This window comes from Dryobates pubescens, chromosome 33 (assembly GCF_014839835.1).
Source record: "Dryobates pubescens isolate bDryPub1 chromosome 33, bDryPub1.pri, whole genome shotgun sequence".
Taxonomy (NCBI): Eukaryota; Metazoa; Chordata; class Aves; order Piciformes; family Picidae; genus Dryobates; species Dryobates pubescens.
This window is the reverse complement of record NC_071644.1, coordinates 7826163-7839031: the sequence shown is the minus strand read 5'-3', so window position 1 is coordinate 7839031 and position 12869 is coordinate 7826163. Positions and strand designations below refer to the sequence as shown.

Sequence of the window (12869 nt, the reverse complement as noted above, 5' to 3'; positions counted from 1 at the left end):
CGGCGGCAGGGGAACAGACGGCAGCTGTGACAAAGGGGCGCAGCCCAGGCCCTCCTCCAGCCCCGCAGGCGAGGCACTTTGCCCGCCCGTGGCCGCCTCCCGTGCAGAGCTGCCTCCGGGGCACGGAGGGAGGGAGGGAGGGAGAGCTCTTCGCCCATCCCGGGCGGCGGCTGCTGAGCTGCGGCGGCACCGCCCGCACGGCCCCCGGGGGCGGCGCGCGGCCTGGTCCCGCCTCCCCTGCCTGAGGCGGCGGCGGCGGCGCGGCGGGGCCGGCGAGCGGGGGCGGGCCCGGCCGGCTGCTTCGCTGCGTTCCGGGGGGCGGGAGGCAGCAGCCTGGAACGGCGAAGCTCGATTCGACCGGGATCCACCGGAGCATCTCGGCCTTGGCGGAGGGCAGCTGCGTGCTCGGGACCGCCCAGGTGCTGGTCGTGATGCTTTGACCGGTTCTCGGGAGGGAAAATCAGCGGCCGGGCTCTGCTGGTGCTGATAGAGAGGAAGATCCAGAGCCTGCTGTCTGAAAGCTCTCAGCGCGGAGATGCTGGCTCAGCTGCGGCGTGCCCGAGGAGGGAGATGTCTGAGCTCCCTCCTGCTGTGCCTTGCTGCAGCGCTGGTGCTCTCCGGAAAGTCCTTGAGCCGGAAAGTCGGGTCCAAAGGGCCGGGGTACAGCACTGCTCCCTTGAAGGTCTCAGAGGGGCGCTGGGGAAAGGCGGCTCTGAGCAAACTCCGGTGCTTGGGATGCTCGGTCAGCTCCGAGGTGCTGCGGGGCATGCACAAACACGTGCTGGCTGGTGCTGAATGAGGGAAGGTTTCAGAGCCGGGGGACTGGAAATGCAGCCCAAGCGCAAGGAAGTACCAAGCGGCTTCAGTCTTTTACCATCATCTTTGTGTGGGAGGTGTTCGTGGTTTTGCGATTGTGTTTGCTGGCTGTGTTTATAAACGTCTGGGATCCTATTCGTGTAGTGGAGCAATGCTAACATTTTTAGCTTCCTGGGACTGGTGACTTCTGTTGGTTGTGTTGGATGCGATGTTTGACCTTTGTAGCGTAACAGGTTATGAGATAACGCCAAGCCTCTGTTTGTTTTGTTGGTTGTTTTGTTGTTGTTGGTTTTTTTCACTCTCAGTTTGGCCTTAGTTTGTCTAACACTGCATTTTTCAGCTTTTAGTTTTCATATGAGGTGTACAGCTGACTTGATAGTGTTCTTGGTAGGCACTGTCTAAAGAAGTTGTCTGTTTATGTATAGGTACTAACAAGTGGTCAGAAAAACTGTAGCAGTGCCTTTCTGTCTTCACAGTTAGCTGGTGGTCATCCCAGAGTCCAGAGCGCTTCTGGTCTTGGGCAAATGAATGCAGTAAGAACCTGTGGGTCTCATACATGTAGTGTGGATTGTCAGAACCTGCTTAGCTCTTCAAGAAGTAATTAGAGCTCCTCACCAGAAGGTCTCAGTTGTGAGGTGAGCTGCATGACAAAAGAATTCTCTATTAAGTTTGTTGGGAGTACCTGATCTGCCTGCCAGTTAATTTATTTCTAGCAGAACAAACGTATAATCTGCTCTGTGGAGGAGCCATGAAGGACTCTGTGGCATTAGATGGGTAAACACCACAGCATCTACAGTGCTTAAAAAGCGGTTTTCTCTAAGTTTGAAATTGATATATTCCTGATTAAATGTTGAACTTCTCCAGTAGAAGGGGGAAAGGAGTTTGAATGCAGGTAGTCTTATGGATGTGATGTCTTAGAGCTTAAGAAAGGGAGGAGTTGTTGACTTGCATGAGTGGCTTTTTGTAAGTCAGAATCTGTCTGAGGCTCTCAAAACTTACAGTCTGTGTTTTTTTCCACCTTCTAATACAAAATGTTTATTGGTAAAGCGGTTAAAAGTTGGAGAAGATACAAGGAATAGTGCACTGCAGGCTGTTTGCTTTCTGAGCCGGGTGATTGAAAGTGTGCAATCCAAGACAAACGGGCTATCAACCACTGCCACGTTTTCATCTGTTGGTAAACATCAGCTGCGGGTTGGTCTTGAGGGAGAAAGACTGAATTAGTTCCAGATGGAGAACTCCTTCAGCCCATTTAAGACTTTGCAGTTGATATAAGACAGCAGGTCAGTAATTTAGCAGAGTAATTTTCTTCTTATTTGCTGTTCTGCTCCTGCCCTCTGTGGAATCAGCAACATCAAATATGATGCCACAGTGCTGCTGGGGGCAGGGGTGGGGGGGAGTTCTGTTGTGCTTGATCACTTTGTTTTTTTAACTGAGTAGCATGAACAGAAAAAAATATTAACAAAGTTGTGCTAACTTAATTCTGAATGCAGAGGGTGGGGGTTTTTAAGGCTGGAAAAGGAGGAGGAGTCAAGAATCCATTTTCCTTGACAAATTCTCTTGAATGCGTGTCCTCCTTCAGAGTCGTGCCTCAGACTGGCTTAACACAACTTAACATGAGTGTGCCAGAGGGTCTTGTACTGTGGTGTGCTGCTGGCGTGGCTCCCTGCTAAAGTGGGGAGAGGCAAGGGAGTAAGGGTGGAAATCTGTGCGTGGCTGTAACAACAGAAATAGGGAAGATGAGGAGTGGAAAAATTCAGTGTAAAGAAGCTGTTGCTCAGGGTATTGAGACTGACACAAGAGATTTAACTGTTCATGATTTAGTTTGAGATGCCACAGTGAACGTTAAAAAAGCGTGAGGGAAATGGTGTCTCCGCCTCTTCATGTGCCCACAAAGCCAGGGCAGGTGCACTAACTCCTATTTTCACTTGCCATGAAGTATTTCTTGTGCTGCCATTCTCTGATGCAGTGTTATGATCTAATTGCAGACAGCTTTTCCAGTGATTAACTTCCCCCACAAGAATTGCTTCTTGTGTAAAGTCTTCCACCACCTCTCCTGTCTTGAGGCTAACTAATTCTACCTGACTTGACAAGAGCAAGGGTCACTGATTGTGTTGCCCTCTGTCCTCTTCTACTGTAGCTTGACACATTCATGGCATCTGTAAAAGGAGAATGCTCAAGTTGCAAACAATTTAATGCCTTTTCCTGTCTGATCTTTTAAAAAGGCTCTAAGAATTACTGCAAGTACCAACACTGAACTGCAAGCTGTGCCACTACTGCATGGCAAAATCAGCAGTGTTTCTTTATTTGCAAGTAATTAGAGAACAAGTGTGTTTGGAAAGCTCCTGGAGTGACTTGACTCACCTAGGTCTCCTCTTTACCTGGGTAACTGTGTTATGGAAGGTGTCTGGAAGTTGTAGTCCTTGGTTATAAATTGTTCACTTTGACTGGAGATCATAACAGGTTAATTAGTACTAAGGGTACAGGCTTCTTCCCAGACTTCCTGGATTGTGAAGATTTTTGCTCTTGAGGGGTTGTAAGAAAACCTTAGACTGAGATCAAAGAAACTGTAGAGTCTTGAGGAGGAGCTGATTATAATTGAAAAGGCTTCATTCCCTTTCTTTAGAGGAGAAAGAACTTAAAAGCTTGTGAGGTCTTTTGTGTCTCTGTGCTGGTTTAGAATAAAGTCTTTTCCTGTAGACAAGTTTTGAGTGCTTCATCTTGGTATGATGATACCAGGAGGGCAAAACCCAGCCTGAAAGACAAGAGACAGAGTCTTACTTTTCCTGAAGTGGAGGTGAAACGTGGTATCCTGTGCAGTGGGGGGTTCAGTGTCATCACATTGTGCTGCATGCTTCTTCCCTTCTGTCTCTCTCTCATTCTTAGGCAGAAAGCCTGGGCCAGACCACATGAAGAAGCACGTGAAGTTTATTTGTCTGCAAGATGTCATTTGGAGGACCAAGTACACTCTTCCAGGCCACGGGAGATGAAAGACTAATCACATGACACCTTTGTTCTGCTGGAGTGCTGTTCTGTGCTAAGTCAATGTTGGTTTGTATTAAGAACAAATATTAATTGCTTCATGTCAGCATGTCGACTGTGACGAGTGCCCAGCCACCAGAGGAATCTAATCCTCCCCTCCTCGAAGAAAAACCAAAGGGAAGATCACTCTTTAGTTTGGGCTCACTCTTTGCTAACAGGAGTGAGCAATTTGTCATTGCCAGGAGTGACAGTGCGCCAGAGGAGAACGTCCTGAAAATAACCATCACGGAGACGACGGTCATTGAGTCAGACCTGGGCATCTGGAACTCTCATGCCCTCATCTACCTCACTTTGTGGTTTTTCTTCAGCTTTTGCACTCTTTTCCTTAACAAATACATTCTCTCACTACTGGAAGGAGAGCCCAGTATGCTAGGTAACCCTCCTTTCTTCTACACTCTAATTCCAGTAAGAGATTTCACAGTAACAGCCCCTCCTGTAAAAAGCTGAGGGACAAAATGGTTCAGCTGAAGTGGAAAAGACTCAGGAGATGTGGGGCTAGATCTTGGAACTGAGAACTCAATGAATTGTGACCTCAGCCTGTAAAGGGCTGACATTGCCCTTCCACTCACTGAAAGATGGTATGAAGCTGTGCTTACAGAGGAGCTGTAGCATGGTGTTTGAGAACTAAGAACTGGAGAGAAAAATGTAGTGGTTTGGGTTTTGTGTCAAAGAGAAATGTGGGGCTTTAATAGGATAAAATCTTGAGCTAGTTGCTGATAGTCTCCAGAGTTGGTAAGATTTCCTTGGTAGAGGTGCAGAAGTTGCCTTTGTGTGATTTCTTTTATCCAGTTGGGCTTTGTTTCAAGGGGGAAACAAAGGACACTTAATCTGTGAGCCAGACTTCTGTTCTGCTGCCTGGCTGGTAGATGTGGAAGTCACAAAACCTAGACAGGAGTTGCAAAGTTTCTTAGCTGCTCAGAGTACCACAATTAAGTTTGTCTTGTTTTGCCTGATTTGTCACGTTCTCATCATCTAATGTAGGGGTCTTTTTTCCTCTCATCTCTCCTTTAGGTGCTGTTCAAATGCTTTCAACCACCTTCATTGGCTGCATAAAAATGTTTGTTCCATGCTGCTTGTACCAACACAAAACACGCATCTCTTACCCACCCAATTTCATCATGATAATGCTCTTTGTTGGATTAATGAGGTAAACACTTCAGTATCTTCTAGGGATCTCTCTGGTTGCTTTGTTGCACTCTTCTGAACAGAAGCTGTGTTTTCATGCTGCTCTTCCTTCTTCATTCTTAGGAAAGTGTTTGGAATATTCACCTTTCCCCCCTTAAATAAAACCCAAACCACAGGATAATTTTATGTGTAGTTCCTGTTGCTAAATGGCACATTCCTCTTTCCAGATGGCAATTGTGTTGGCTAGCTTGGCTTCCCACCACATTTAGCTTCCTTCAGAACACTTCTCTTTCCATTTAGCTTCTTCCTGTTCTCTTTTGAGGCTAATGTTTGTTTAATACACTCCTATTTATCATGAGGCTGTTTTGTTCCCTCACCTTTTGCATCCATTTGCCTCAGAAGTGATGCAGGTTATCGACATTTCTCTTTGAAACAGTCAACATTTGCTGTGTGCAGGGGTGTTTGGTCTTGGAGAGAGTAAGATTCAATGACTTGGTTTATTCTATCCTTTATCACTTATGCAGTGTAACAAGATTCAGATGAACTCAGAGTAGCTTTATTGTAATAACTGTGCCACTGTAATTTAATCTCACGGCTTAAAGTATAGTAAATATGTAGCTTGCCTAATTAAAGCTGGGTAACAGCAAATGACAACATTTCTGTGGTCTAGTGCTACTTAAAGCAGAATTTTACTAACTTTTTCAGCTGAGCCTGTTGAAACACCCAGCTTAAAACACCCTCCTCTGAAGGTAAATGTTTCCTGTGCATCCCTAGAAACTGCAGTTGCTCCAGGATGCTCTCACACGTGCTAAATAACAATGTTGAAGTACATTCCACCTGCCAAATGCTGTGGAGTGAAGCTGTGCAGCTGATCAGTTGCTGCAGTTCAGCCAAGCCACCACAATCTGATAATTTGATTGCCAGCCTCTGTCTTCTTAGTCACTGCAGCTCACAGTTCTCACCTAGAGAAATTAGAATGGAGCGTTTTTTGTTTAATGCTGGATGTCTAAGAGGAGCTCTTTCAGCATTATTTTCTACTTCATTTCATGTGTTCCTTTATTACAGGTTTGCAACAGTGGTCTTGGGTCTTGTCAGCTTGAAAAACGTGGCAGTTTCATTTGCAGAAACTGTGAAAAGCTCTGCTCCTATTTTCACTGTTATCATGTCTCGGATGATATTGGGAGAGTACACTGGTAAGGACCCCACTCTGGAACTGGGATTTTGTTTCTGGCTTTTATGATGCTGTCAGGTGGCCATGGATGAGGAGATTCCACTGAAAAATACAAAAGGTACCTGGAGGAATCACTCTGCCTGAACACAAGAAGCAAGAGTAGATGTAAAGTTAGAAAGGATTCCTTGCATTGCAGCTGTGTAAGGGCTTTGTTCTTCCGAAGTGTATGGCCTGCTGGGGGGTTGAAATTACCCATTGAGGAGAAAGTTCTTCACAGAGAGAGTTGTTAGCCATTGGAAAGGGCTGCCCAGGGAGATGGTGGTCACCATCCCTGGAGGTGTTCAAGAGGGGATTGGACGTGGCACTTGGTGCCATGGTCTAGCGGTCATGAGGTTTTGGGTGACAGGTTGGGCTTGATGATCTTTGAGGTCTTTTCCAACCTTATTGATTCTATGGTTCTATTCTATGTGATTACAGCTGGGGGAACCTTAGAGCTGCCTTCCAATGCCTGAAGGGATCCTGCAGGAAGGCTTGAGAGGGACTTTTCATGAGGATGTCTAGAGACAGGACAAGGGAGTGGTTTGAAGCTGAGGGAGAGCAGGGTTAGGCTGGAGCTGAGGAAGAGGCTCTTCATTATGAGGGTGGTGAGGCTCTGGAAAAGGTTGCTCAGGGAGGCTGTGGATGCCTCCTCCATGAGGGTGTTCAAGGCCAGGTTGGATGAGGCCTTGAGCAGCTGAGTCTAGTTGAGTGGTGTCCCTGCTCATGGCAGGGAGGTTGGGGTAGATGATACCTGAGGTCCCTTCCAACCTGAGCCATTCTGTGACTGAAGTTCAGTGTCTTCCTTATAAAGACAGCTTGCTCTTCAGAACTTTAAATTCTTGAGCACCCTGTTGTTGTTTGAGATCTCACTTTAGTGCCTCTCTATTTTAAAATCCTCTCAGATAAATTTCTCTTTCTTTAGTTGAAACAAGTTAAGATGGACTTTAAAAAAACCTCTGATACACATAGTTGGAACTAATTAGACTTAAATGTTCCTTTTTATTTGCAGGATTGCTGGTTAATCTCTCTCTCATTCCTGTCATGGGTGGGCTGGCTCTTTGTACAGCCACTGAACTCAGCTTCAACATTCTAGGTTTCTCAGCAGCTTTATCCACTAATATCATGGACTGGTAAGGCATGGTGATAGCTGCAAGTGTGGAATAAAGGAGATTTATCTATTTGGTAGATGGAAGAAAATGGTTGCCTGCAGTTGGTTTTGTTCAGCACATTTCAATTTTGGCATTTAAAACTGATTTTAACAGAAGATGGCTTGTCCTCGTCTGCTAGCATTAATGAGATGAAAAATAGTCCCAACTCCAGTAGTCCAAAGGAGTTAGACCAAACTCCTTTCTGCATGTTCTATAGAAAACATCCCTATATGTAAAGGAAACCTCTATCTTTGTCATGGATTGATTGATTTGGCCTACACAAATGCAGATAAATGCTGTCTGTCTTTTTCTTTCTTTCCAGTTTGCAAAATGTCTTTTCCAAGAAACTGCTCAGTGGAGACAAATACAGATTCTCGTGAGTACTGGAAGTATTTCAGGTTTGATTGTCAGTGGAGTTTGGGCTGCAGAAAGAAACCATGTATTTGTGGTTAGACTAGACTGGAGAGTAGGAAGAAATTCTTGACAGTGAGGGTGGTGAGATGCTGGCACAGGTTGCCCAGGGAGATTGTGGCTGCCTCCTCCCTGGAGGTGTTCAAGGCCAGGCTGGATGAGGCCTTGAGCACCCTGGGCTGGTGGGAGGTGTCCCTGCCCATGGCAGGGGGTTTGGAACTGGATGAGCTTTAAGATCCCTTCCAACCCAACCCATTTTGTGATTCGGTGAATCTGTGAATTATATTGCACCAAGATGAGTTTTTTTTTCATTCTCAGACTGTTCACAGCTTTAACCTACATCATTTAATCAGGAAAAGACAACTTCCTTATGCTCAGATCCTGCTGCAGTAGGTTGGAGTCTCATAATAGGCTAAAACTGAGCATTCCCTGAATGAGTCATCTTCTCACAGAAACAAATCCTTGTTCTACAATCATAAAACACCCCTTGACATTATCAGGCATGCAGAGACAAGCTTCAGAACTTGTTTGATGTTTTCACTGTCAAAATGTGAGCCAGGAGTAAAATCTTGTGGTAAAACAGACCTATAGCTCCATCTCCCTGACTTGCCATGAGGTAAAAGGCTACTTTTGGTCTCAAAAACAGGTGCAGTTTCATCTTCACTCCATCCTAGCCAACACAAAAAGCAAAATTCCATGTCTTGGCAAGCTTGGCAAAGCTTGGTAGATGGCTTATTGCTGTTGGCATCTGTAAATACAATCATTGTTTCTTCTCCTTTGTAGAGCCCCAGAGCTTCAGTTCTACACAAGTGCTGCTGCAGTGGTTATGCTTATTCCAGCCTGGATATTTTTCATGGTAATCTGAATTCACTAACAGATTTATTTGTCCTGCACAATGTGCAGCTAAGGTTAATCTTAAGTTCTACTCTCTGTTCTTCCTGTTTGCTTTTTAATCCCTCCTGAAATACATTTAATCTCGTGTTTATGAGAGACTGGGAGTGATAAACAAGAGAAGTTTCACACAAATAACTAAATACAGACACGAGGTGCCAAGTGACCCCAGAAGAGCCTGAGTTTACCTGAGGACTTTTGAGATCAGAGTTTTGTCTAAGTGCATTTAAAGTCTTACTCAATGGCTTGAAAACCAAATGTTAAATCTTTGACTTTTTGCTGCTAATCAACTCTCTGAAAGCAAACTTGAGCTTTAGGTAAGTTTAATCTGTGTCCTTCATATTCTGGCATTTCGTTGCCATGCATCAGTGCTCAAAAAAGAAAGTCAGGGGCAGGCTGAACACACTGGAAAGTTCAGTCAGGGGAGAGCTGTTTTCTGCTGCTCTTTGGGAGGGGATGTTTGTAGGATCTAAATGTTTTGTATGCTTTAGGTTTTGTTTTGCTGAGGTTTAAATGTCAAACTTTTACCTGCTTATAATAATCACTTGAGTGGAGAAATCTCTTGTGGAATTGCTTGTAAACAAAACTCTTCAAGTCCTCTTTTGCTGCTGTTTAGGATGTGCCTGTGATTGGGAAAAGTGGGAGAAGCTTCAGCTACAACCAAGATGTTGTCATACTTCTGGTAATAGATGGAGTCTTGTTCCACCTACAAAGTGTTACAGCCTATGCCTTGATGGGAAAAATTTCTCCTGTGACTTTCAGGTAAAGCTGTAGTTCATGTCCAGAGCGTCCCTCTCCCTCTTGGTTTCTACATCAAAGCATTGTTGTGTGGGGGATAAGAGAAAGCTTTCTCTGGCCTGAGTTTTTCTGTTCCTTTCCAGTGTTGCTAGTACTGTGAAGCATGCCCTGTCCATCTGGCTAAGTATTATTGTGTTTGGTAACAAAATCACAAGCCTCTCAGCCATTGGGACTGTCCTGGTGACAATTGGAGTTCTACTCTATAACAAGGCAAAGCAGCATCAGCAAGAGACTATCCACAGCCTGGCAGCTGCAGCTCCCCAGGCTACACAAAGCACAGCAGAAGATACTGAGCCACTAATTTCCAAGGATTTGGAACCTTATGATTAATTTGGCCATTTACTCTTCCAACCTGGTGGAACTCAAAGGAACTCTTCCTGAAACTGGTTGTTGCTTCGACTGTTGATGCCAGTTTGGTTCCTTTGGAGTTCATGGCAGGTCAAGCTTGGGACTCACAGCAGAGAATAAAAAATGGGAAGAACCCAGTAAGCTTTGACTAACTGATACAGCAACAAAGGACCTAGTGCTGTGTAATGTGGTAAATGTGGGGTTTGTGGTCTTTCCCTGACTGCAAGGAACATGCAATACTGTATCAGAGACAGAACTTTGATGTCTTGTGGAAAAATGATTCCTTTCTCCCCCTCCCATCAAACTAATGTGAAAACATGGACCCTCCACTGTGTCCTGTTTGCTTGCAGTGGAAGGGAACTGTTGCAGAACTGAAATCTAGAGTTGTTTGTGCCTCATCCATCGTTTGTGTGTGTTGCAGAGCTGGAAGAAGGAACCTCCTCCCAACAAATGCCTTCACTCTGGTTAATATCTAATTGAAGCAAGCTATGGAAACAAGTCTGTGCCCCAAAAGCAGTGCTGAGCAGGCAGTGCTGAGCAGCTATTGCTGACTACAAAACTGGGAACAAAAAGTCATTTTTTTTTTCTTCTTTTTTAAGAAAAGGTGGAACTACTGCATCCTGGTTGTGCATTAATATTGCCCTGCAGGTGCAGACACATACGTGCACTGTATAAATGGAATGAGTGCAGTACTTGCAGTTGCTTAGAGGTTAAAAACACTGAAAACAATTGGAGATAAAGGAAGGATCTCTCTACTTCTAGGAAACCACTGAAATGTTTTAATTTGTTGCCATTCTATCCTCTAATACTGTTAGGAGGAAATCAGCTGTTTGGGTATTAGTTCTAAGAGGGCAACAAAATCCTGCCTTGTAGAAACTCAGGGTTATAATTCTGACCTGTGTGCAAAGGATTTCTGTTTTATGTGAAGAATCTTGGAGGTGTCTCTGACAAAGATGGCAGAGAGGTCACTAAAGGGAGGAGTATTTACCATCAACTGAGGTTATTCTTTATTTCTGCTGCTCCTAAGACTCTTAAGAAGTTTTCTTTTTTTTAAGGAAGTTTTGTGGTAGATCAAAGCTTAAAAGTTAACTTAAAAAGAATTCTTATGTGTTAGGAATTAGTTTTGGCAAAATGCAACTTGGAGCTACAAAAAAAAACCCCACAGCAAAGCACAAACATTGCAGTTGATATGTTTTTGTTGTTGTTAAGAAAATGAACCATTCAAATGAGCCAGTCTTTAATAATTACCACTCTTCTGACAGATGGTAGCATGGCATTAGGAGCATGGATAAAAGTGGTCTTTGTGGTAAAAATAATTCCTAATAGGATAATAAGATGTTGCTAGTGGAGTTTCTGCAGAAGCTGAGCTCCTGTTTCATTTCCACATGTGAGGTTTCCCTTTAGATTTAGTGAACTGTTCCTGTAGAGAGGAAAACTGTGTTCAAGAGGGTCTCTGAAGCAGCCTGATTTCTGCTTAAATAGTCTGTGCTTGTTTTGCCTTTCTTCAGGTTACATGTCTGTACATGACTGGTTGCCCAGGGCCTACCCTCTGAAGGATTTGAGTGGGAGGGAAGCATCAGGCTTTTCCCCCCATCATTGTGTATGTGATGTCTGTGTGGCTTTGTTCCTTTTGGACTCTTAGCACTTTTGCAAAAGCTCTGTGGGTGTTTAGGTTTTGTTTGTGGTTATGCTTTCAAAAATCTCAGTGCATTTAGCAGAAAGCAAAGGCTGGTTTGCATTGTGTTTCTGCTCCTCTTGGAAGGCAGAAATGTTAGTGGCTTTCTGGTTGCCCAGCTCTGTTCTTGTGTAAACCCTTTCATCATCAACTGAATAAGCTCAGTTTTAAAAGCTAGCAGGCTTTTTGCCTTTCCTGTTTCTGGAGAATGTTTTGTGAAGCTAACAGCTGTGGGGAATTTGGAACTTGTAATTTCTAACAGGTCTAAAGCCATTAGTGGCTGGTTTAGCCCCACCTGTTCTGTGGCAGCAGGACAGTCCTGCTTTACTGGGGGGTTGTTTTCACAGTCTTGACCTTCTGTACTTTTCCATGCCCTGTTCTTGGCCTTTGTTTTTAATAGATTAAACAAACCAGCCTCTTCACTCTCCACTTGTAAGACCTTTTCTTCCTCCAGCCATACTAGTACTTCTCCTTGTGCTGTTGCTCCTGTCGGCAGGGAAGAAAATCGTCCTTGTTTACCCAAGAGTTCATTGCAGTATTACACCCCAGCTCTCCACCTGCTCCTCACTTCGTCCTTCTGCCTAATTTCTTCTGGAAACTCCTCTTTTCAACACTTTGTGCTTTCTTTCACTGGCATTTCTCAGCACCACACCCTGATACTCATGCACTGATCCGGACAAGCTCTGTGAGCCAGAGCTATGTGGATTATTTGGTTTATGTTTGTCAAGTATGTTCTCATAGAACACCCTCTTGTTTTTAATGTGAATTCTTGAAATAACACAAATCCTTCTGAAGAGCAGACTGCAAATGTCAGGTGTTAGGTGCAGCACTTGACATCTTTCTAAACCGACATTTCACAGCTCAAATAGTTGGAAATGAAGTAGCTGCACATAATGATCGAATGATCTCTTCCTCTCCTGTGGTGTGTTGCAACCTGTGGTCATGTTGAATAACCACTCTGTGTTAAGTTCTAGCTGCAGACTCTCCACGACTTTCCCTTTTCAGGGAATTCAATGTAAATTCTCCTTCACAGTGTATTGGTTCTGTCGCCACTACGTGACTCGTTTAAATCATGCTTTGTTCAACTGAGTAATAAAGTTCGACCTTTTTTAATGTGTAAATGTAAGGGTGGTCCTAAAGAAAGATCTCTGCAGTGCCAGTTTCTCGTTGTGGGTTGTGTTATTTATTATTGAGACGGGCAGAGCTCGGCCGTTAATTAATTTATTAGCTATTTTTATTGCATTCCAGCCTGGCCCCGGCCCAGGGGAACTGCAGGCCGGGGAGCTCTGGCTGTGCCTTAAATGGCGCCGCAGCCGCACGCAGCGTGCGCCATACGTCATCAGGCTGCGCCGGCGGGCGGAAGTGACGCCTCTGTCCCGCGCTGCTCCTCTCAGGCTCCGGTAGTGGC

The 12869-nt window shown here is 44.8% G+C and overlaps 1 protein-coding gene across 4 annotated transcripts; it reads left to right on the top strand.

The window, feature by feature from the left end:
• Positions 1–330: 330 nt before the first annotated feature.
• Positions 331–10373, top strand: SLC35E2B (solute carrier family 35 member E2B). Of its 4 annotated transcripts, none has more exons than XM_054175720.1 (9): positions 331–419; positions 3700–4228; positions 4867–5002; positions 6046–6173; positions 7200–7320; positions 7661–7714; positions 8533–8605; positions 9257–9402; positions 9522–10373. In XM_054175720.1, the coding sequence occupies exons 2-9, from the start codon at positions 3904–3906 to the stop codon at positions 9766–9768; spliced, it is 1230 nt and encodes a 409-aa protein (XP_054031695.1). In that variant the 5' UTR covers positions 331–419; positions 3700–3903; the 3' UTR covers positions 9769–10373. The 4 variants fall into 4 exon arrangements, with proteins under 4 accessions (XP_054031695.1, XP_054031696.1, XP_009905108.2 ...); XM_054175721.1 differs by lacking the exon at positions 331–419 and adding an exon at positions 427–660; XM_009906806.2 differs by lacking the exon at positions 331–419 and adding an exon at positions 1849–2096.
• The last annotated feature ends 2496 nt before the right edge of the window (positions 10374–12869 follow it).

What these genes read in the sequence shown, in the direction of transcription:
- SLC35E2B (XM_054175720.1), top strand. Translation starts at nt 3,904, where the DNA reads ATGTCGACTGTGACGAGTGCCCAGCCACCAGAGGAATCTAATCCTCCC. An exon ending in CTCTTTGTTGGATTAATGAG is followed by an intron (nt 5,003 to 6,045) that starts GTAAACACTTCA and finishes CCTTTATTACAG; the next exon opens with GTTTGCAACAGTGGTCTTGG. An exon ending in GATATTGGGAGAGTACACTG is followed by an intron (nt 6,174 to 7,199) that starts GTAAGGACCCCA and finishes TTTTATTTGCAG; the next exon opens with GATTGCTGGTTAATCTCTCT.